The sequence below is a fragment of the Mugil cephalus genome, chromosome 20, assembly GCF_022458985.1.
Source record: "Mugil cephalus isolate CIBA_MC_2020 chromosome 20, CIBA_Mcephalus_1.1, whole genome shotgun sequence".
In the NCBI taxonomy this organism is placed as follows: Eukaryota; Metazoa; Chordata; class Actinopteri; order Mugiliformes; family Mugilidae; genus Mugil; species Mugil cephalus.
The window spans coordinates 18,472,746-18,497,165 of NC_061789.1; the positions used below are offsets into that span (position 1 = coordinate 18,472,746).

The 24,420-nt window shown below is 45.5% G+C and overlaps 2 protein-coding genes across 9 annotated transcripts; one reads left to right on the forward strand and one right to left on the reverse strand.

The window, feature by feature from the left end:
• Nucleotides 1-327: 327 nt before the first annotated feature.
• svilc (supervillin c) lies at nt 328-18,954 on the forward strand. Of its 8 annotated transcripts, none has more exons than XM_047572055.1 (34): nt 328-457; nt 2,751-3,240; nt 4,075-4,233; nt 4,364-4,540; nt 5,020-5,054; nt 5,846-5,907; nt 6,813-6,958; nt 7,462-7,693; nt 8,054-8,580; nt 8,703-8,808; nt 9,808-9,834; nt 9,942-10,004; nt 10,879-10,947; nt 11,034-11,133; nt 11,225-11,308; nt 11,382-11,417; nt 11,507-11,678; nt 12,620-12,786; nt 12,863-12,967; nt 13,044-13,180; nt 13,611-13,758; nt 14,029-14,174; nt 14,302-14,477; nt 15,129-15,273; nt 15,387-15,705; nt 15,816-15,967; nt 16,197-16,299; nt 16,385-16,592; nt 16,668-16,801; nt 16,885-17,040; nt 17,346-17,489; nt 17,576-17,688; nt 18,112-18,267; nt 18,471-18,954. In XM_047572055.1, the coding sequence occupies exons 2-34, from the start codon at nt 2,981-2,983 to the stop codon at nt 18,558-18,560; spliced, it is 4,854 nt and encodes a 1,617-aa protein (XP_047428011.1). In that variant the 5' UTR covers nt 328-457; nt 2,751-2,980; the 3' UTR covers nt 18,561-18,954. The 8 variants fall into 8 exon arrangements, with proteins under 8 accessions (XP_047428011.1, XP_047428012.1, XP_047428013.1 ...); XM_047572056.1 differs by having other exon boundaries at nt 346-457; nt 2,945-3,240; XM_047572057.1 differs by lacking the exon at nt 328-457 and having other exon boundaries at nt 16,388-16,592.
• On the reverse strand, nt 18,682-24,420 carry tmem98 (transmembrane protein 98). Its single transcript, XM_047572064.1, has 7 exons — nt 24,288-24,420; nt 22,468-22,695; nt 21,765-21,896; nt 21,631-21,664; nt 21,221-21,336; nt 21,073-21,132; nt 18,682-20,873 (listed from the first exon to the last, which is right to left on the reverse strand). The coding sequence occupies exons 2-7, from the start codon at nt 22,596-22,598 to the stop codon at nt 20,672-20,674; spliced, it is 675 nt and encodes a 224-aa protein (XP_047428020.1). The 5' UTR covers nt 22,599-22,695; nt 24,288-24,420; the 3' UTR covers nt 18,682-20,671.

Below are 24,420 nucleotides of genomic sequence, written 5' to 3' on the forward strand. Positions count from 1 at the left end.
CAGAGCAACAGCATTGTTTCCGTACAGGTAGTTGGTTTATGATAATTTAATTAATTAATTTGGGACTTTGTGAGCACAATGTAAATTGAGCGATTAGCTAGAATTTGGCACACGGCTGCACGTCGAGGAATCCGTTTAGATCTCGGCTGATATTCTACTTCTCCAGTGCGGTGTAACTAAACTGAATTGGAATCAATTAAATTGACCAGAAGTGACACGAAGTGACCCCGGGGCTTCAGAGGCTCCAGTTGTGCGTAAACCCACAGCTCGGCGATAGAAGCGTCTCCTGTGCAGTGCAGGGGGCGTCCCGCGGCTCGCCCATCTATTTATACACCCCCCTTAATACGGTGCGCCACCCGCAGCTGCGAGTGTGACTACATTTGGAGCGACTCACGGTGGTGAAGGACCAGTGGGGAGGGACCGCCGGGCTGGGGAAGGCACACGGCTCGCTGTGCATGTAAGTACACATGTAATACTCTATCCGTCATTAATGGCGCCTGACGACAAATTTAAGCAGCCGAGGACCGAGTGCTGAATATTTGATCTCAAGTCACATGCTACGACCTATCACCTGTATGAGTGGCTGAAGTTTGGACTCTGCTGCACAAAGAATCCGCATACTTGTTATTGTTCAGTCACTTTGTCTGTTAACAGATCAACGAAGTATTGTTGAAAAACTAATCGGAAGGCGACGTTTTTACGCGCTCTGACATGTTTTACGCACAGTTTACGCACGAGTTCCCTCTGCGGTTCTCTGCTCCTCACATTCGCCCATCCAAACTGCCATAAGGCGCAATATTTTATCTCCATTGGCAGCATGTACTGTCCATTAAGGATAATGGCCGCCTAAATAGTTTGAGACTGCATGTCCACAGGGCCTGGACTAGAGCAGAGGAGCTATGAAAGAATCTGAAAGCTGCTCTTCCTGTCAGCCCCTCGAGCCTCTTGACGTAAACTTGGATATCAGTTAAATGCTCAACAGGATTTGGAGCTGCTGTTGTCAGATTAAATACCCATAATTTACTTCTGAACAATGCAGTACAAGGGAGTGTAAACCCATCCTCATTCATGATTTATTACCGTCTCCATTCGTAATATGCAGAAAAGGCCTCTGACGATGTGTCCTTGAGTCCTTGAGTTGTGGACAAGCGGATGTGGTTTTAGTGCAGGTGGCTCAGCAGGGCAGGTGTAATTGCTCGGAGGCTTATTCTTGGCCAACCTCTTAATCTGGTTTACTTTGCTTCTCCTGGACCCCGAGGACCTATTGTTACATAATATCAACATTTTTTTCTGGCTTTAATGAAGGCATTGTGTCAGTTTAATAGCTGACTAATGGTTATATTTTCAATGTGCCACGGTCAGATATATACCGATATATTCATGTGGGTGCTATGTAGGAAGTGATGGGTAAGATATTGGAATTTATTTCTCCAACTCAATGAGTTTTTGGCCTTCCGTTTAACCTTCTGGATCAGCTAATTAGAAAATTATGTCAAGTCCCCGACAGGAGGTAGAGACTGAGTCATGTGCTCACCCGCCAGCTTTATAATGTCAACTAGTGTCGCTGGATTAGAAGCTCATGATCCCGGTTGAGCCTCATTGGCATTCTCCCTTCCAATCCACAATCCTCCAGCTCATCACGTGCCTCTGCTCTTCAAACAAGTGTGTTGAAACGCTCAACTCATGTTTTGCCAACAAAACTGGAGGTAGCGTGGCGTCAGTGGGCCTGGGGATGCAAGAGTGTCACTCTCTTTGGGTCTGGAGGGGGAGGTGAGTGTTTTTAGTGAAAGCACCTGCGCAGGTGTTGTGAACTGAGGAGAAAAGTCCTTGAGCTTTTTTTTTTTTGCCACATGCAGGGATCACTGTATCTAGAAAAGTTATCTCTGGAATGGGAATTCACCATCTTCGTATTGTCTCTAAGCGTGGCCCTCAGTTTATTCAATGGATGGTTGGCAGTGGTGCAGACTTGGGCATTTTTTTGGGTGTTGTTGTGCTGATGATTAGATTTACATAAAAGTCACATCTTTTACTTTGGGAACTCAATTCAGCCCTACAGCAGAGCCATGGGGTGAGCTAAGTCTGTGGCTCACGTCTCTTTGTTTGCCCTCTATTGTGCTTCCTGCGCCAGGAATGCTGACATCCGCAGTTTTTGAAAGCACACAGACACATATGCAAACACACATTTATGTTTGTACATATTAGTCAGCACAAACCATAACTCATTTGTTGACAGAGCTGCTGGTTAGCTGTGGTTTTTAAATGCAATAGTAGTACTATTTATAATTATTCAGGTTTTGAAACCGTGTAGGCCACAGGGAGGTTTTTTTTTTGCTTCAAACATGGTAATTAAATTCAAATAAGTCCTCAGTTGTCCGCTCTTTGTTGACGTACAGCTGTGAAATGACTGATGCAGCCTGTTAGATAACACCAGATAACACAAGCAAACAGTGACTCGTTCGGCTTTGGTTGCTTGGTGTTTGCTAAGACGACCAAAAAGGCTGCAGACTCAGTGCCATAGAGGCTTGGACCCGGAGCAGAGCTGAGCTGTGGTGTTCAGTTTCTGTGCAAGGGGAGATTCCTGCATGGCACTGCAGGCCGGCACAGGTCATCTTACACGGAAAGGAGTTAGATGAAGGATGCGCTTTTAGAAAAACGGTTAATATGTAATGAAGGTAGCCAGTCATCGATGTTGTCATGGGTCTTTCTTAGAAAACATGTAGCTCTGAGACAAATACTCGTTTTATTTTCAGTCTTCCAGGGCAAAGTGGGACAGACTGCCTCCCAACCCTATCAGCAAAGCGAGAGGTCATTGGGTCTGATGGAATCTGAATTTTATTGGAAGAAAGTCTGGCTCCTGTTTTTTTTTTACCTCAGCTGATAAGCGGAGAAAGAGCATCCAATCTCCTGATTGTCCCTAAATGCTTTGCAATCATTTTGGGAGCAGAGTATCGTCTGAATCCTTCTGAGGGACACGGACGTCATGGAGAACCCGGTCCTGGAGCCCAGAGCAGAGCGGATCGCCCGCTACAAAGCTGAGAGGAGGCGAGAGCTGGCCGAACGCTACGGCAACATGGAGGAGCTTCCTTCCAAGTGGGTGAGGAGGGATGGGAAGGAGGAGCACGAGCCGGCGAGCCGACCCCGCGGGGGGCCGTTGAACTCGGACGGCCTCAGTGAACGAGTTAACGGCCGAACGCAAGAGGTTACGAACGGATTAGAGGCCGAAGCCGGCTACCAGAGAAGGTGAGGCAAAGTCTGCAGTTCACGAGTGTGCAAGCTGTAACCAATAGGATGATATAAAAGTTAGATCTGATAATCTATAAGCTGATAATCTCTATTAATGTGATATTCTGTTACCGGAACTAATTGTAAATGGAGGAGCAGCTGAGTACTGATATGTGTGTGAACAGATGCTTTAGGTCTAATTGGTTCAAACACCAAATAAGACTATATATTCTGGCTACATAACTATGATGACATATCACTTTCCTCAGGCCTTTTGACCTTGGCATCAATACATGTTGTGTGCATTGTTCTGTAGCAGTATGTTTATATGTTAAATATGCAGTAAAGTCACAGACTGTGTGTGTAGAGGATGTGGGTGTCCTACATCTTTTTATGTGTCATTTATATGTGCCTGCATCTGTCCAAAATTAGTGATAAAATGTGGTTAAAGAAAGTACAGCAATCGATGGTAGTTGCTAAGCTTTTTTGAAATTGACCCCAGAAATGACAAGATTATGATGTAAAGTCTACCCACTAGTATTATACACAGGCTACGCTTCCATGTACAACAACTCTTTTGTCCTGCGACCTTTCAGCTGCACCAGATCCTTGACTTCACCTCTTGCTCTTTGGCCCTTGTTACTAATTAAAAGTGAGAGCTCTAAATCAATGGTCCCAGCAGGGGGGTTTAAAGCCTGCCTGGCTCTTATCTTCTATTTGGTTTTTACTGTCTCAGCTGCACTTTTTGTCATTAGAGCAATATTGTACTCTGTTCCTGAGAGAGTGCTCCTCGCCCCTCGCTCCCCGCTCCTGCATCCTCACCTCCTTCCGTTCACTTCCCTCCCCCTGCAGGCAGGGTTGCCAGGACTCTGTCGGCATGCTTAGTGGGGAGGAGGAGCACTTTGTCCCTCTTGGTCCCGACGCCCCGCAGCTCCGCACTCGGGTGTCGGTGGGCCAGTTGAGAAGTGCCCTCCTGCAGCAGACGGAGAGCGGAGCGCAGCCTGAGAAAGCGTAGGGTCACCTGCATGTGTGTGATCCGGACTGAAACAATCAGACTGTGTACTTTCTGTGACAACATCTGTCCTCGTTTCAGCTTGTTCTTCTTCTTCTTCTTCCACCCCCTCTTATTCTGTCACACTAGCTGCCCCGACGCTGGGCGAGCCACGTCCTCTCTGGACCTGGCTGTGAAGCCGGGCTCTGAGGCGGGCCGGCGGCGCACCCGGCGATACTACCCTGGAGGTCCAAGCGGTGGTCGCAAAAACAGCGAACGCTTCAGGACCCAGCCAATCACAGCCAATGAGATGGAGGAGAGCAGCGGGTAGGGGCAAGCTGAAGATGCTGGCGGCAGTGGCCTTTTTGCTTTTGTGTTGTCATGTTTTGAAAATATTGTGTGATTTCCCTTTGGTAACAGAGCTTGTCCCTCAACTAATCCCACTGCGAAGTGGCAGATTTCTCAAGAGATGCAACACTATAACTATCCTCCAAAGAAATATATTAAATTATTATATTATATATAATATAAGATATTTGGTCCTCACATAATAAAATACAGTAATCTTGAAGCTGAGGTGTGGCCAGCACGGAGGCTGGTTTGCATGGGTTTGCCTTCCCACTGAGCATGCAAATACTGCACAGTATCAGGCCGTCTGAGCTGAACGGCTGGCACACAAACACATCATTGTAAATTTGAAGCAGCACTGGAAAGGGAACACGCAGGAGAGATTCAGTTTTTTGCGGCGCCTTTCTGTTCACATTTTCCCTGATGAGCGCCTCCTTTGCCTTTGTCCCGTCTTCCAGGCTCTTGGGTGGAGAGGAGGAGGAGGACAGTAAAGGTAAAGCCGCCTCCTTCTTTGGTTCGTCTTCGTGTCACTTTTGAAAGCGCATTTCACACACTGCGGGGAAAACTTAAAGGGCAACGTAAATGGCACAACGCGTACAAGGTTTCTGATAAGCCAACTGTTTGGCGTGTGCCTCAAAGTCACACAGTTGCCTCCATAAATTAGGTTTACGGCTCAGGAAATAAACCAGGTTATATTTTTAGGCTGACAATGTTTAATCTCTTCAGCGATGACAGATTCATGTCGCACAAAGCCAGTGGACTGGGCCAGTCCTGCCGCTGACCCGCACCATAAAAAGATTACAGGCTAGTCTATACTAAGATTGACTTACAGAGAATTTACACAACTGTTAAACAAACTGCAGAAAGAAGTAGCTCTTAATCGGACTTCACAAAATATGACACATCATTATCGGATGTAGAACTAATTAACAAGTATTTGTAGCAAAATGAGCTTTAAGTGTTTAAGTGGAACTTTAATTTATAATATATTACTTAAATTGTCAGTTTAGCGGAGTTTAGGGTTGGGATTAATAAGGTCAGAAAAAGGAAACGTATACATCTTTATGAAATATTGGATAATTTCATCTTCTGAAAATCTACTTCAATTATTAATTATTATTATTGTGTATTTTATGAGTTTATGTGTTAAGGACAAGTACAGCAAAACATTTGCAGGAGAATTGTAGAATGTAAACAGTGAGACGTCTTGTTGCCTGTTTTACAACCTTTATAACCTTCGGCATGTTTGTTGTCACATGATGATTTATGTCTTCCTTCTGACAGGGGACGTGAAAACTGACGACCGAGCCAAAATGAGCGTGGCAGCCAAGATGTCTTTGTTCAAAGTGAGTCTGCATCCGCCGTCGCCGCGGTGAGACGCCGTCCTCAGCGGCTCGGGTTATTTTATCAAGATGGCGCGTCCTAGACGAACTCGTCCGACCGGACGGGGCAAACACGGCCGACGCTGCACTGTTGAATCTAACATTTGAATGCCTCTGTCGCGGCCCGCTGGTAATCTGTTGTGAAACGCTGAATGCGGTCGCCTCGGCTGCTCACCTTACACTCTGAGGCGTGTGTCGTGAGCCCGGCGCTGAGCACACGGAACACAGCCTGATCACGCTGAGGGAATATGAATGGTCAAACAGGTGCAGGCCTTGGGCGCGCAGTCTGGGTTTTTGTCTGCTTATTTAAAGAAGGGCTAAATTTATGACGAATGTGCATTCAAAACTGGCGCGCAGCCCCTCAGAATCCCGATGATTTCATCTCTCATAGAAGATGCGACACTCTGCGGATTTGCTATCATTCCAGCATTTCACCTCCTGCTCAGTTTTAGTCCTGAAGCATCAGGTGTAAATGTGCCAGGCGCTGTATTGCCATTAACAACCAGAGCAGCTGTGTTATAATTAGCCTTCTGCTCTGTGGAGGCGGGCGGGGAGGTAACTGAAGCTGCCAGTTCTCTGGTTACACGGTGACCTGTTGGGCTGGCACGTAGCAAGTAGCCAAGACACTCCACCTTACTGCTCGCTGCTTTATTCACCAGCTATCTTACCCGCTCCCCCTCCCTCCACCTGTCCATACGAACAGAACAGGAGACATCAGCGAGGGGAGTTTTCACTGCCATGTTTTGTGGCCACTCTGATTACTTATTCATCGTGGTGACTATTTAACCCGAATGCCCGGATCCACCCGCAGCAGAGGGTGCCAGATGCCACGTGCATTGTGATGACATTAAAACTGTCCTCCCCTGCAGGAGCTGGAGAAGTCCGCTGTCTCCGAGGCCCCGGGCTTCCTGAAGCCTCGCGCGGGCGCCGTCTGCCACGAACGCAGGGCGCGACGCAGCAACGACCACCGCTTTCTGACTCAGCCGATCACCTGCGAGGAAATGGTGGCAATAAGGTGGGGGAGAGAATCAGTGTCGCCAAACCACATCATTAGTGTTGTAATTACACTGTGTGTAAGTGACTTGCTGTGAAGAACTTTAAGAAAAATAGAAGCACATTATTAGCTCATATGCTCATATAAACTTCCCTGATGACACTAATAACACACACACACAATAAGTTATAACAATAAGTTATTGACGTGTGCTAAATATGACAAAAGGCGGCAAACTAAACCTGTGCATTACCCTTGCTCCTAATTCTTAGCAAATGTGCATACTAAACATATATGGTGCATATAATAGAGACTATTTTCAGATACACATTTGCTGCTCCACTGAGTATTTCCAGCAGCAGGATTGTGTCTGTCAGATTGACTAAAAATAAACCGCAGCGCCTGTGTATGTGTGTGTTCATGGTGACGAAGGAGCGACCCACCCAACATCGCACAAAGAGAAATGTCAGAAATCCTCTTGACTCGACCGTTTCATTTCACGTCACGTCGTGTTCCCCCCGCAGTGCCCCCAAACCCGCTCCTCCTCAGGCGGAAGCTCAGCCTGTGCAGGCCGAGTCGGCGGAGGACGGGGACGAGAGCTGCAAGCTGAGCATGAGTGAGAAGCTGGCCCTCTTCAACCAACTGTCTCTGCCTTCGAGGCAGGGGGGGGCCCCTGCTGAAGGGCCCCCGGAGAGACGGAGGCAGAAGGGGGCTCGGTACCGCACGCAGCCCATCACCGTGGAGGAGGTCAGCATGGTGAGCAGGAAGGAACAAATCATTACGCTGAGGTCAAACTTAATGGACATTTTCATATATAATGAAGCTAAATCACAGAGGGTATGTCTACAAGTATGACCTGGCTGTCAGTGCTGATTGAGTGATCATTCTGGTATAAAGCACATCCCCTCTGGACTTAACAATTTGATTGAATATATGAATATATGAACCTATGTTAACTAGAGTGACTGATGAAGGTTAAACCTTTAATGGTTGTAACCATTTAGCTGTAGGTGGTATTAATGTCGTTACCAAGGTTACCAAGGGGGGTCTTTGATATTTTACGGAACTGATAAAAAAAGGTTCTAAAGTACTTTTCCCCTTCTTATCTGTCTTAAGCTCCAGAAAGGCCCCGTTCAGCTTCCTGCCTTCGATTTGTCCCCACATCTGTCCAGCATCCAGCAGGCCTCGTCTGTCAACCTCAAACCCAGCGAGGTTCGTCTTTCTCAGCCAAAACCAGAGGCCGTCCCCGCAGTCACAGCCGCAGAGCCCGGTCCGGCGCAGCTTGACGCCTCGGAGCAAGGCCTGAAAGGGATCCTGAAGAAGAGCAGTTCTGCAGGCTCGGAGTGGAGCAAGGCCGAGGACAGTGAGACGGACGCGCCTTTCAGGCCCGAGCAGAACGGCGGAGGCTGCGGAGAAGCGGCGGCGCTGCGCAGGAGGGTGGAGGGGAGCGAGAGGCAGGAGTTGTCTGCGCCGCCTCGGAGAGCGAGAGCCTCAGGTGTGGAGGGAGGCTTGGTAACGGCTGTTCCCTGGAGGCAGAGGGCTAGGAACAGGAGGGAAACCATCGCCTGCACGCCTGTAAGAGCATCATCAGAGTCGGACGCTTCTTGGGAGGAGAGGTCCCGCTGCACCAGAAACGGCTCCAAGTATGCATGCATCACCTAGAGATACTAGCTGTCACGCTGGCTGGAAAATAAGCTGGGATATTTGTTCATTTATTGCCATAATAATGCTTCATTTTATTCCTATTGTGTGATGTGTCTAACAGGCAAGAGGAAGAGCAAGGTGGTGCGGTAGACGATGAAGCAACAGGACTTGCTCAGGTCAATGCAATAGATAAAACGGCTGACGTGCAGGAGACCGGCAGAGGCAAGGTAAGAATCAGAAAGGCGTTTCGCTGCTACTATAAAGACTTTTCATGTCACATCAGCATCTATCTTCAGAATGTGCAGCTGATCCGACAGACGTTAACCTCCATAATCCGTCGTTCTGCTCCTCCACAACCTCAAGTCCCCTGGGAGTCCAGTTTGGAGGCAGTGGGATTGACAATGGCAGCAGGGAATCAGCAACACAGTAGTAGTCTCATAAAATGATTCCCTTTAAGCTTTCAGATCGGTCATGGAATTACACTAACTAGCTTTAACGTGTCAAAAAGACATGTGTATTTTTGTGTGCTTTAAATAGTTTGTTGCTTTTCTATTGGCTGCTTTCTTTGAGATATTCTTATTGTTATCACGTTGCTGCTGTTACGCAGTGTCATCAAAAGGAACAACATTTTGCTGCTTTCACCTTTGACTGGACGACTGAATGAAAGAACGAATGACCTGAAACACAGGGCAGGGTGCAGTTCAGTGCTACCACAAAGGAAATACTGAATGACTTTGACTTTTTAAGGCACGTTGCATTATTACATGAAAATGACTTAATAAAATAAGATCAGCCGAAAGACAGTGAGAAACGTCTCCTCTGTTAGAGGTCATCACGTTCATTCGGTGTCTTAAAGCGAGTTGAGAGAAGGCCTGTGGTTAGATTTTGGTTTTTGTCATACCACTGAAACCAGATACAGCCGCTCTTAGCAGTAGCTGTCTGGATGCAGTATGTGCTAAATGTCTTGAGATCCGGCTTAAGTTACTGTGGAATTTACTGAAGCCAGCTAGTGTTTATTGGGCTGAGATGGGTTTAACTGTCTCCGAGCGCCACGTGGAATGTAAACAGACTGATTATTCTGAATGTTGACTCTTTTGTGAGCTTAAGCTCTTAGCTGTCATTTCTGTCCTGTTTATTTTTGCGTCTGTCTTACATTTCTGTTAATATTTAATTTTTTTTTTCCTTATCATTTCTTTTCTTTTTGCCCCTTACATTATCCTCTGCAGGAGGAGTCAGAAAAGCCTCAGTGCTGGGTAAGTCTTTAGCTAATGGTTCAAACCTCCTCCATCTCCATCACAAGAACATAGATTTTTTTTTTTTTTTAAATAGCTTTAGCCCGCCCGTCTCTCTTCTCTCCCAGGAGCCCGTGTTTGCCTCTGTCTATTCTAGCATTACGCCCCAATATATCATGTCTTTCAATCAGGTAACGGTGTGAGCCGGTGCATGGCTGATTAATTGCTGCTTTGTGATTTGGAGTGTTTTGTGTGCAGTGAAAAGTTCTTGTCAACACACACACACACACACACACACACATTCAGGTAGCTGGATTTGTTTTATTACAGCTGGAGCGTGACGTTTTTTCACTAACGAAGCCACTCTGTCGCCTGCAGAGTGATTTTTGCGGCTCTCATTTTACACGCTCCGTTTAATGGTCTGCTCAGACTCTTGTCGTTTTCCGGCACCTAAGGTTTGCACGCGTTTTCTTTTGCAGTTTCGAAAATACTTCCACAGCCCAGCCTGGTGTAGCCCGCCTCAGTTCTTATCAGAATGCGAGAGTGGTGACACGTCATTTTGACTTCATTATTGGGCTACGTTGCAACGTATGCAGAGAAACGAATGTCTGTGCACACGTTTGGATAACTGTACCACCGATCGGAGCCTTTTTGTTGTAAACAAATTCAGCTTGTTAGCGTTCAAGTGACATGTGTGTGACTATGCTGCTGTTACTCGTCTGTCCGTCGCCACATAAAGCCTGCTCAGATGAGTTGACTGGCTTGGCAGAAATTTCCTGGTGCATAATCAGTTTCCAACGGACAAACTCAGCTTTCCCACTGGTGGGTGTGGAAGCTGGTTTGTTTCCAGGAAGAACTACTTGCAAATAAGTTTTCTGCTTAGATTATTCATCATGCTTATCAGAGACACAGTGTGGAGCAGCATTAAGCAGTGAAACACAAGTAAAATGTTGATTATGGATTATCTCCCTTCATCCGTGCATCTTGTACTTCAGGTGCTGGTTTGATGCTCTAATTCAGCCTCCCCTTTACCTTCTCATTCATGTGATCTGGTTTCATTCTCAGAACAATCTGTCCTTCGAGGTGCAAGAAGTCTCTTCTCCTACGAAGAACCAGCCTCACTGGGGACAGAAGGTGACGCCGCCCTTTTGCACGTTCCCGTCTGAGTCTACGGATGAGCTTATGCGCATCTTAACAGATCTGTTACTCTGGCTGCGTAGGCTAAAGGAGCTGAGCCCGAGTCTGAGATGTTGGAAGCTGAAGAAATGAATACGCAGCAGGAGAGGAGAGAGCAGGAGGCTGGACGCATGGCCAAGAGGAGTGAGTTTACTGTCTCTGGCTTTCACTCTAATCCTCCCGTGATTGCGTTGCACCTCTCTGACCTATGCCTTTCTGCGTTTGCAACCTGTAGGTCTCGGATCTCCTGAGTCAGACAGAAATGATGTCTGTCATAACAAGAAACACTCCACAGAAGCTCTGACATGCACATATGAAGGTCAGCAGCTTTAGTTTGTATAATACACTATATTACACTGTTGGGTTGTTTCTCACTGTTTGCTTTTTATCAGCAGATACCTCCACCCAGCCTGTGATGGAGTTTGAAGGTGAGATTAAGATATGACCAACCCGAGAGATTAGAGGCTCGTTGACGTAGAACCGCACGCTCAAGTTAGCATTTCCGTCTCCGCTGCAGATCCGCAGAGCGCCTCCCTCCCAGTGGCTCCTCGGGAAGCGAAAGAGGACCAAGGTTTCTTCTGCGAGCAGCGGCCGCCTCCTTCCACCCGCTCCCCCCCACCGTGCAAGGGTGTTGCTGTCACGGATGGCGAACAGGACCTGGGTGTCCTCTGCCAGACCAACACACCCATGTGAGCCTGGTTTTACCACAGATTGTAAGATTATGAGCCTGTGTCGTAAATATAAAATACTTTCAAACCCTGTGTATTCGCTTTATAAGACGCTATGTAACTAGAGATCAGCTGACCACTTGGCCGGAGCATTATTGGCAAATCTCACCTCTATCCACCTCCACCCGACCTCCTCCTTATGCTGTGTCTGTCTATCAATATCAGCACTCTGTCATTGCTCTGTTCTATAACGGGTCTCTGTTGCAGTTGCTACTTCTTTCCTGTTTTAGGTTTTCTATATAGGTGCATGGAAGGGAGGGGGGGTCGACATTTAACATTTAATGTCATTTAAACTATAAGAGCTATTGGTTATCCCACGTTTTTCTCTCCAAAAATAGTAATCACACAGTTCAGTGACACCAAATCTGATTTAAAAGTCAAAATATTAATAGAAAAATAAGCGCAAACAAAAACACATGCACCCCTCACACTGTTAAACGGCCACAAGATATGCTTCAAGATACCGATTCATACAGGAGATGCAACAGATTTTGTTTCCTGATCAGAAAAAGTTAAGGTCATTTGGTGTTTGTGGCAACTTACAACTATTGGCTTGTGATTTGTGTTTGCACAAGAAATCTCTATAACCTCTTCTTTTTATCAACGTATATTAAGTCTTACATATATTTCCTTGCCTCTGTGCTGTAACAGTGACATCTGCTGCTGACTCCTAATTGGATTTAGAAGCCTTCCTATCTTGTCCTTTAGGGTCTTAAGATAGGGTAATAAGATATCATTTGTTTCGTTGTCTGACTGGGGTACTCTGGATGACTTTGAACATATCGTTAGCCTAATAGCATAACTGCCTAAGTAATATTTGAAAGTTTTTGGAATATATATATATATTTCATTCCTAATCTTTGTTTATAAAATGTAATATTTATTTGTGTGTTTGTGTGCAGACTGTCCTCAGCGGTAGCAGAACACAGGCGGTCCGTGCGTCCATCCCGTCGGACTCAGGGCTCCAGAAACCCTCTGAGGGCTCTGGCCGCCAGGGAGGACATCAGGCAGGACTACATGGGGGAGAGGGTCAGCACATCTGCTGATGAGAGGGTCCAAACTGAGATCAGTGAGTTCATTTTGTTCCATTGTCTTATTCTTTTTTCTTCTTCTTTGCTCTTCATCTTGTATTCTCCTCCCCACAGAGTCTAAGAACTCCTCCAGGTCAGACGACGTCGTTTCTTCCTCCGATGCAGAGACAAACAGGTCTCACCCTCCCTTCAGCAGCCTGATGCTCATCCACATCAAAGGTCAACAGTCTGGCTCATGTGCGTGGTGAAGTGTTTGCGTTCCGGTGTTTGTGCTGACTGTCAGTTGTGATGACAGGTAGGCAGCATGTCCAGGTGCGCCTGGTGGAGCCCTCAGTGCGGTCGCTGAACAGCGGAGACTGCTTCCTGCTGGTCACTGCCGAGCACTGCATCCTGTGGAGTGGAGAGTTCGCAAATGAACAGGAAAAAGCCAAGGTACCAGTGAGCGTAAAAACAGTTCGTAGTTTGAAATAGGAAACGATTTAAATGTTAAATGCTGCAGACTAGCTCTGAAGAGATTTACAATGGAAATACATTGTCAGTGTTACACAATATTATTTTAGATTGTGCCACCTGATTCATAATAGCAGTTTTAGCTGTGATGTTACACTGCCGTTCGGATAATGGCTCACGCAGTATTTTAATCAGGTGCACTGAACTCTATGTTTGTGTAGTGATAAAGACCCACACGTATGAGGCGTGACTGCTCTACACAAAAGCACAGCAGTGCTATCAAAGCCTCCTCTAACAGCTGCTGTCAAAGTAGAATATATGACTAAATATGATGAAAAGGTGTTTGAAGCAGTGGTAGGAGTTCCTAAACAGGGCACAGAAAGGAATTAGAAATCCAGGGTTTGTTTTTCAGGCCATGGAGCTGGCAACGTTCATCCAGAGGCAGAAGGATCTTGGCTGCGTGGCCTCCCAGGTCGTCCACCTGGAGGAGGGGCTGAACTCGGACAGTGGCGTGGCTGCGGACTTCTGGAGTCTTCTGGGAGGACGAGCACAGTACAGGGGTGAGAGGTCATGATGGGAATCTACTAAGTTGTGATCATGTTGTACAGTTTAGTTAAACACGAGCAGCGGATAGAGCATCCACGACATTATGACTTCTTTATATGGTGTAGGTCTCCCTTGTGCCTACAAAACTGTTGTGACTCATTAGAGAATGAACATGGGGCTTCTGGGGGTGTCCTGTGGTGTCTGGGAACATAATGTTGTCAGTGGGGGCCTTTGGGCCCTGTGGGTTGAAGAGAGCATCATATTTTGTCACTCTCTCCATACAGGAGCTGGTGCATCGGAGGAGGATGAGCTCTACGAGCACGGCGTGGTGGAGTCCAACTGTGTGTACAGACTGGTGGAGAACAGACTGGTGCCCCATGAGCAGGCCTGGGCCTCCATCCCCAGCACCTCCCTGCTGGGCTCCTCTGAGGTCTTAGTTGTCTCTTTTCTTTTCCTCAAGTGTGTATGTCACACATATTGCAGAACAAACATCAGCAAGATGTTAATAGCTGCTCTAGTCTCGTCTCAGTTTTAACTTTATGTGTGTGTGTGTCCAGGCCCTGGTGTTTGATTTCGGCAGCGAGGTCTATCTGTGGCACGGACGGGATGTTTCCCCCGGGAGGAGAAACGTTGCTCTCCAGCTGACTAACCAAGTGTGGGTTGGACCTTATGACTACAGCAACTGTCGAGTCAACCCACTGGATCCTGCTCAGTGTAACCCCAGCATTAAGCTGTAAGTCCACATGGCAGGCAGTGAAAAAAATAATAGCAGATACTATACATTATATTATTCCACGTAATATAAATAGTAGAGTAACTACTCGACACATGAACTGAGCTTTACATTAAACACAATAAAATCTAATCAGTGGCTTTCAGCAACACCGCTGCAATCAACAATAAAGTCACTGAGCATGCAGCAGTACCCTTGCAACCAGTGTAGGTCTTTAGTGTACGCTGAAGAGAAGCAAGCAGACAGAAGTGTGTCTATGTGACATTCAAACCACACACTGACATGCTGCAGCTGGCAAAAGGCAGCTGTTAAAAACGCAAACAAGTAGAGCGTAAGCGTGTGAGGACATTTTTTGGTGTCATATAAAGTATTACATAGCAGAGAGTACGTGGAGACCCCGAGCACTGAGTGTGATTATCAAACCAGAATCATTCATTTGCTACCAGTTTACAGTTAATTTGCTGTAGGGACTTTCTCCAAAAACAGAGCTTATCTGTGAGAACCAATCTTGTGTGGACCTGTCTAGGTCTAAAACAAGAGTACTAACTTCAGCAGTTTAGTGAAGTCTAGGTTTATACTGGACTCCATGTATTGTACCTGTTTCAGATACAGTTTGTCAAATGGCTGTCTTCACTCTCACACTGGTTTCAGGTGTGGAGAGGGCCGTCCCGGCTGGGCTGTGTTCGGCGTCCTCTCTCAGCATAGCGAGACGGCTCTGTTCAGGGAGAAGTTCCTGGACTGGATGGGCAGGAGTGAGGACAAGGAGGAAGCTGTCCCAGTGCAGATTGAGACCCAGGTGCAGCACGAATAAGCAGAACTTAAGCTCACCGCTGCTATTGTTACCCTAAATATTACAAACTGACGACAAACGGATGACAATTTAAATTTTTCTGCTGTTGTTCTGTGCAGTCCATCCCAACTCAGTCGTCCCAGCCCGTTTCCCCATCGTCTGACCCCCTGAGTCCCTGCGATGCCAAATCTCTAGTGTCAGGTCAGTCGTTGGATGGGGACGCTTCGGTCCGTACCGTTTTGGCCGGGGTCGATGTCAAGAGAGGCCACGGTGTCATCACGCTGGAGGAAGGGCGTCAGATGGAGCTGAAAACTGTAACAGTGGACACCTGGCACGTCCAGGAGTTTGACGACAGTGAGATCCCAGTGGAGAGCACGGGACAGCTCCACGAAGGAGACTCCTATGTCATCCGCTGGACGTACAGCATGCACACCGCTGGTCAGTGACCTTGGATCTGGATTTTTGCCAGAATAGATTATAAAATAAAATCTATAGCGATGTTGATTCTTCTTCCAGTTTGATAATGATCCACTCTTTCTCTGCTGCAGGAAACACAAAGAGCTCAGATGAGCGCGGCAGTGGGGACGCATCGCAAGAGAACACCGCCTTCTTCTTGTGGCGAGGCCGGCACTCCAGCGTCAGTGGACGGGACACAGCAGCCTTCCTGTCCATTGGTATGAACAACCATGAAGAGTCACAGGTAAGCTTATCGCTTATCAGGATAGACCACATACTTTAAATGGAACATAAAATACTGAAAGATGTTTTGTTCCTGCATCTTAGCGAGCATCTGGATGCATCATCCAGGAAATAAGCATAAACCATTCTGATTTTAATACTTTTATTGCACAAAGCTCCATTGTGAGATTTTAACTTGGCTCCATGAAGGATGTTGTCGTTTACATCTCTTGTGTTTGCTGTTTCTGAAGGTGGTCGTACCTCAGGGAAAGGAGCCCCCCTGTTTCCTGCAGCTTTTCCAGGGAGGTCTGGTCATTCACAAGGGAAAAAGAGATGAAGCGTCTTCTACTGCAGGTACGGTGAAATCAGTTTGATCTCTGCACTTTCCTTTTCTATTTTTCCATTTGTTAAATACATTTCTTCTTTGTGTTTTTCTAAGCAGGCTGGCGTCTGTTCTGTGTACGAGGTGAGCTCCCAGAGGAGGGGCTGCTGTTAGAGGTGGACTGCTGCTGTCCAAGTCTGAGGTCGCGGGGCTCTGTTGTTCTGCTGAATAGCCAGCAGGGGGTGCTGTATCTCTGGACTGGTTGTAAAGCCCACAGCAGCACCAGAGAAGTGAGCAAGAGGGTGGTGGAGCGCCTCACTCAAATGTGAGTCACATATTCTAGCGCGACTGTAGCATCATTCCTCTGCTAGCTTGTTCATTCGAATTTTTTTTTTTGCAGGTGTCCACCAGAGCTGAGTCTCAGCAGCAGCAGCCCTGTGAAGGTGCAGGTCGTGGAGGAAGGTTCAGAGCCTGCGGACTTCTGGACTGCACTGGGACAGATGGACAGGAAGGCCTATGACTGCATGCTGCAAGGTGCAGCACGGCCCACACTCTGGTTTGGTTCCTCAGCGCTGTAAGTCCTTAAATCAACAAGCTGCTTGTCTTCCTTCTGACAGATCCAGGGAAGTATAACTTCACACCTCGCCTCTTCCACCTGAGTGCCTCCTCTGGGACTTTTAAGGCCAAGGAGCTCCAGAGCCCAACACGGCTGCCAGGGCTCGTGATGGCGATGCCCTTCGTCCAGGAGAGTCTGTACTCTGCACCACAACCAGGTGAAAGCAAACACAACACTTTCCTCTTGTCCTCGTAACCAGCCTCATATAAAATCTGTGGTTCAGCTTCTCATTGTCCCTCTCTTCCAGAAAAAAATGCTACTAAAGCTAATTAATATCTAATTGAAGGTTCATTATCTGCCTGGAAAATAGTTCACTCTTATCTACATCTAAAACTTTTTTGCTGAATCCTTTTTTTTTTTATCTTAAACCAAAACATCCCACTGGGACTCTGACGTCAAACATAATCTCATCTAATTCAAATTTTTCGTCCAATTACCCCCTCTTCGTCATTCGCCTCCCAGCCTTGTTCCTGCTCGACAACCGCCTGGAGGTCTACTTGTGGCAGAGGGGACAGCCGGAGCCGACAGAGAGCTCAGACTCAACGTGGAGCCTCTGGCATAATGAGAGAAAGTGCGCCATGCAGACTGCGCTGCAGTACTGCAAAGGTGGGGGGGAGATGATCATGAAGGATGTTTTGGGAAATGATGTGAAGTTAGGTGATGAGTTTGTGCTGTTTTGCTCTGAATCCCAGAGATGAACCAGAGAAGGCCGCCGCAGGCCTACCTCATCTTTGAGGGGTTGGAGCCTCTCACCTTCACTAATGTTTTCCCCCGCTGGGAGAAAAGCCTGGAACCACGACCACAGGTACAAACACGCGATCTGCTCCTCATCTAGAAATGATTATTAACATCCTGGAAAGATCCTCAGAGATCATTTTCATAGGCTCATAGTTATTTATCTGTCCTGAAATCACCTTCAACTTTTAGGGTAAGAGGTGGCAGTTTTCTTTTAATTTAACTTTACCTCTAAGATTTTAGATTAAAACTGCCATCTTAAAAAAAACAACAAAAAAACAGTTCATCCCACTGAAATGTCTGTCTGACATCTTTGAGTTTTAATAAAATTGCTTTTAGCACTTACTTTTTGTAAACACCAAATATCAGTAAAGTGTCCATTAACATGTCAGCTTGTCATTAATGGTGGAAACAAATGCCTCAAATTGCTGAACACTGTAAAAATCAACAATGTACTCGTCCAATCTCTCTCCCTCTCTGATGTGTGTGTCAGGGTGATGAAGGATGCGTGAAGCTGACCTTGGTGCAGGACGCCCTGGCCCAGCTCATGAAGACCCAGTACCCTCTGGAAGAGCTGCTGCAGAGCCCCTTACCTGAAGGAGTGGACCCCCAGCACCTGGAGGTCTACCTGTCTGACCAGGACTTCCAGGTGAGGAGCGCCAGTAGGCGGTGCAGTGAAGTCTTTTAGCCAGCAGGCTGCGGTATTCACCAGAATTTATAGATGAAAATGCAGTCAACCCTCACAAATCTATGATCTAATGAAAAGAAGTCGTTTTGTCAAAACTTCCAATTTTAACGTCTGCATTGTTTCTTGTATGAATAAATCACCATAATCCTATAATTCTGTTTCAGACTATTTTGGAAATGAAGAGAGATGAATATGCCTCCCTCCCGAGCTGGAAGCAAATTGATCTGAAGAAAAGCAAAGGGCTGTTGGGTTAGACATCAAGAGGAGGCCGACTGATGCTCCACTGGTGGGAACTTCCTCCTGTGCTGAGGGAGCGAGATGGCATGGAGGATATTAGCACCGTGTGGCTGCACAAAAAGACTGCTCACGACGTAATAAAAAGAAGAAGAAAAAGAATCACTTTTATTTATGTCAGATTAGTACGAGTGTGTGGACTTTTTAATGGACATGGATTTCTCTGTAGCTACCGTTCGGTTCAGAGCAACAACAACGAGACATTTTCCTATGAAATGTAATTTTATCTGTACAAATCAGCAAAAGAGAAAAAAAATTGTATGAAGGAGTAAAGGAGCAACATCAGTGACAAATTGTGGGAAAGCAAAGGAGGTAAATGCTAATAAACAATGTTAACATACAAAAAACGACAAACAACTTTCCAAATGTCTCCTCCTTGATCAGTGTCTTTCCAACAACACTCTGTGGGTTAAAGGTGATCAACTGAACAACGAAATACGCTGCTTTTCTTCATGATTGTCATAAAATTCCTAAAACAAGTGACAGCAGAAGCTACGATGTGTAATCTACAATCATGCGATGTGTTCATTTCTCCGGCAGCCTTGTGCGAACAAAGCTCCTGTGCCGTGTGTAGCCGAGGCCGGTGTGTTCATTGTGGCTGTGGGTAATTTCTTATTAGGGCTCCTTGGAGATTCACTATTAGCTATGCATGAAGGAACAGGTAGACATGCTCCAGTAACATCCCTCTGGCCCAAAACAACACGCTAATTCTGTTTCACCTCAATCAACACGCTGCCAAAAGCATCCTCACAACACCGTGACACACAAATACATACTTTCTCTCAATAAAGTGTGTAATCCAATTTTTCCTGGAAGGAGAAATCATCTGTTTTGCACTTGTAGCAATCATCTGGTGCTGATTTAGCTGGTATTTAACTGTCTCGTTCTACTTTGATATTTTAGTGTTTTCCTTATTTCTAGTAACAGATTCATTCTTTTATTTATATCTGTGTTTCCTGACTCCCTGTCTAGCTCTGACTCGACATCGGCATGATAAAATGCTGGCAATGATGTAGATGTAAGGTGTAATATTTTATTAGCATGCTAATTAGCACTAAATCCCAAGTACAGCTGCTGGGAGTGATACTAGATTTGCAGGAATGCAGTGAGACACCAAGACACTGAATGGGAAAACAAATTGCTTGTCAAGGTAAATACAAATATCTGCACTTGATTGGATGCCAATCCGAGCGGTCGTGACACATGTAAGCCTAATGGAGGTGGCGGGTGTTTGAGATTCATCCTCCGGGAGCCAAGGATGTCCGTACAAAACTTTGTACCACCCTATCTTGGCTTCTTTGATCTAGCTGGTGAACTCTTAAATCCAACATCTCTGAAGCTGATAGCATGACTACAAACGCTGAGAGATTTTCCACCGTATCCCTTAAATGGAAATCACTCATCTGGGGGGGAAAAATGGTAAAACCACAGCTGCTGGTTTCTGGAAACTCTTAAGAGCTGTGATTTCTAACAGCGTAAGAGTACCTGAGGGATGTATTTTTTTTTCAACGACAAGTCAGGATGACCCCCGAAATTGTAAATAAGTAAGTCTTCCTTTGGTCCACATAGTCGGAGCCCCTTTAGGTTCACTGGCTGATGGCTGTTATTTTCCTCAGAATGGATTAGCTGACTAAGCCTCCATGTGACTGTGCAGTGCTGTTAGACTGGATTTAAGATCACCGCTGGGTGATGGCTGCTCCAAAAGACATTTTGAAAGACATTTCACTCTAAAAAGATCTGCTATGGGGTTACATACAAAAAAAAACAACAAAAAACACAAATAACAACACAGACGTATGTATGTGAATGTGAGATCTCTACTATATTTAAATGCAAGGCCATTTCCAGAAGTCCTTGGTGCAAATATTTTTTTGTGAGATGTGAAAATAGGGTAAATTGACACATCCTTGCATCTTCCGACACAGTCTGTCTGCTGCTCAGAAGTGTCCTTACTAGGTTAGAATAGAACGACGGGTTTGTGACGTACTTTTCTGCAGGAAATGTTGGTATAAGCTGACAACAGAACCTTTAAGAGAGACCGCCGAAGGATATAAATGACGCCCTGTGTGCTTCAGATGGCCTGTTCTCTCTGAGCGTCGGCTCCAAGTATGTTCCGTTCTGGTTCAGAGGCCAGCGCTGCCTCACGTAGGACCACCATGTGATCTTCAGCTGCGTGGAGCGACTGGTCGATCCAGTCCATACTGCCGGACATGTGACAGGCGTTGCGGGTGACCAGCACCAGATGGCTGACTGAAAGGAGGAGAGCCGTGGCTCTGGGGAAAGATTGGGGGAAAAGGGGTTTTGATTAACTAGCTTTTTTCCCTGCTACTGCATGAAAAGCCTTCTTTTCAACTTAAAGAGTTGGCTGAGCAGGCGTGGAAGTTGCAACATAGGGATTGCATGTTTCAGCTTATATAAATAAATAAAAGAACATCAAGGTTTTCCTGGCAGAATCGTTTTTATGTCATTTACCTGGCGTCCAGGAGGATTGGGTCCAGAGGAGGATACATGGATCTGACTACGTCGTCCACCCTGTGAGGCCGATGAGGAAGAAACTGGTCAGCCTGTGTCTTAAATAAGACCATTTGTGACTTGTGATGAGTTGAACATGTTGTGTTACCTTGGGCTGATTCGTTTGGCCACAGTGATGATGTCGCTCAGACTGGCTGGTGCTTTGACTTTTGCCCCTGAGCCCATCGTCATGGCAACCAGCTTTTCGGTCAAAGTGTGGCAGATCTGTTTGTATCAGAGAAATGACACACAAAAATGTAAACTTCTGTATTGTTGCTGTTTTTTTTTTTTTTACCTGAGTACCTGATCCTTAACAACAGATAAGAATTTGCAGTGAGTGCATGCCAACTTCTCTAGTCTGTTCTTTAGACAACATTCAGAGGGTAAGAAAATAAGCCTGAAACCAGAAAAGTGAGGGGACATGTCTCCTCATCTGCAGCCTGAATTACAGCCCCGCAGTCAATTACCGAAAGAGAGATTCAAACTAGACTGAAGCAGTAAGAAAAGTGACTCTGTTACCTTCAAGATGGAGATGCAGTGAGACACTAAACCACTGTTGGAGAGAAATTTAAAGTTGCGATCAATGGCGAAACACAGAAGAAGGAATCGATATTCTAAACCTGTAATTCCGCAGTGCAATGAATAAAACATACGAGGCGTCCTCAATCCAGTCCTCATTCTCCAAGATGGCTTCAATGTGCGGGTTGGTAATGACCACATCATCTAGCTCCAGCTCTGACGGCTCGCTCTGAGTCTCCATGGCTCCGATCAGATCCACTGTGGGTCTACGAAAAGGCAGGGAAACAAATTACAATCGATATTCGAGGCCACTTTGCAAACAAATGACTTAGAACTCTCATCAACATGTATCAGTGAATTTGAGAACTTCATGCAAATGCAAAGACATAGATTGTAACATTTATAACAAAGATGTTCCATTAGGGCTGAAAACAGGTCTTCTCACTTTTTTCACACAGTCTATTTACTTTTTCAAAGTAAATAACAAATTTCTACTTTTTTTAAGGTGTGGATTATGATGATGTAACATACTTCATTGATAACATGTTTTAGTTATTTGTGTATTTTTGAAATATTTACAGGGTAGATGTATCAAAAAACCATTGAGCTGCAGGGTAGTTATCTCTTAATGATTGCCACACTATTAAACCCGTGTTATAAGAGCGCCACGATCAGCATCACTGCACTTTTTTCTTTTAAATTTCAAGTATTAAAACACAGACAGAGATTTATTAAACTGAGGGGTTTAGTAACATTTAAAATGCGTGAGTTTCTCTGAAGTAAACCCGTATAACATTTCGTACAGACAGAAACTCTTCTTAGCACTGATTTACTGACTTGGAGTCAAAGTGGTGCAGCAGGTCATGGGGGTGGCAGTAGCGGTGTCGGCACACAACCACCAGGGCAACGAAGGAGGCCAGGAAAATGGTGGCCAGCACCCCGATAGCCACGATCACCACCGTCTCCATGGCGACCTTGGGTCCCACGGCGGCTTTCTCGTCGGGAGAGAAACAGTCCAATCAGGATCGGCTGATTGTCTTGGCTCAATTACAGACAGGCGCTCATCTGTTGAGGAGAGAATAATTGGTAGTTTCAGCGAGATTGGATGTGACCGGAGAAGATCGCCACACTTCACTATGTTCCTGGCGGAAATCAAGTTTTTGTCGAAGCACAAAGCACCTTTGACCCAGCCGAGAGGAGAACACCATCAGCTTTGTGTGTTTCTAAATGCGGCACGCCTACAACGCACACATTAAACCGATCTTTATCTAAGTACTTGAAGTGCGCTTGCCTTGTGGTTTGCAGCTCGAGCAGCATTGGAGAACAAAGACTCACTGCTGCAATGGTGCAACAACAAAACAGCAAATATAGTAATAAAAATCACGACTTAAAATACAGACAAATCCTGACTCGCTTTGGTTGGCAGATTCGACATACATCTAAACCGAACGTTTAAACCTCGACAAATGAAGTATTTGTAGATTATCTTTAATTTTGGTGACATTTAGCTTGTCTCTCAAAGTGTGAAGTAACCCTCCCTCTGCCCAGTCTGGTCACTCATTAATCCGTCCTGCCACACCTCTACACTGCATGTTTGTGTGTGCAAACTCTCTGCTAAGAAGCTGTTCCTAGATACCAAGACAGCTCTTTAGGTAGTGCGTAACAGATTTTTAGTTAGGTTTGACACTTACAGAGCAGTGCTAAAGTTTTGTGTGCGGTTCTTCCGCAGGGTCGACAAACGTTCAAACATTACAAACCTGCATATTTGCCCGGATGATTATGTGAGGTTCTGCCATGGAATGCTGTAATTCTTTAATCAGATTAATTTGTATTACACTTGCCGTATGGTACAGGGCTTTCTCCGACTGCTTTCCCTTTCACAGGCCCTTGGTTTCTTAAAATAGGTGGTATTTGAGGGCACATTCCTTGCTGCCATCACTGATAATTTAGAGCAACTAAAGAACTTTCTACATACAGAGCTCAATATGATGTTTATTGATAATTTATTAATAATTAAGATTTGTTAACCTTTTCCTGGAATGTAGTTCTATGCTGCAACTTTTACAGAAAAATATAAATATTTCCATCAATCCTGCCAAATTCATGTACACAAACATAAAATACAAATTATTTAAAAAAAAAAAATATTAAAAACATTAGAATACACAAACATATTCGATTTTTTTTTTTTTTTTTTTTTTTTTTTTTTTTAAGAATAGAGTGAGCAGGTCATTTAAAAACATTTTTTTTATACATTTAAGATCAACTGTATGCAGCCGCTCCACCAACCAGGCCAGTGCAGACACAGCAGAGAGGAAGAAAGGAAAATAGTTTGCCCCTAAACTTTTAGTGATTCTATGATCTTCACACTTTGTGGAAATGGTAACAAGTGCAGCTACAAAGAGTATTGAATCTAAACCTATACCCAAAATGACCAACATCGAGAACACATATTAAATAAAAGCCTCCACATAGTTATCAGGCTTCCACAACTCTTGCCCATTTTGATGCATTTCACAAACACGCGTCGACTATTTAAACGTCTCAAAGTTGAAGAAAAAAAGGCTTTGCAAACGCTTCCAAAGTTAGTTTTTTAAGAATAGACACTCTTGACTTGAAATGAGCCAACAAACTCCCGTTTTCTTCCTGTGACTTACCTTTACATTTTGCCCTTTTATTCCTGTAAGGAGTCTTAACAGTTTTCACTGCGCCACCAGGAGCGCGGAGACGGCGCCGACATCTCCAAAAAACCTGGGGCGTGAACGCGCAGCCCATTAACAGCGACCTGAG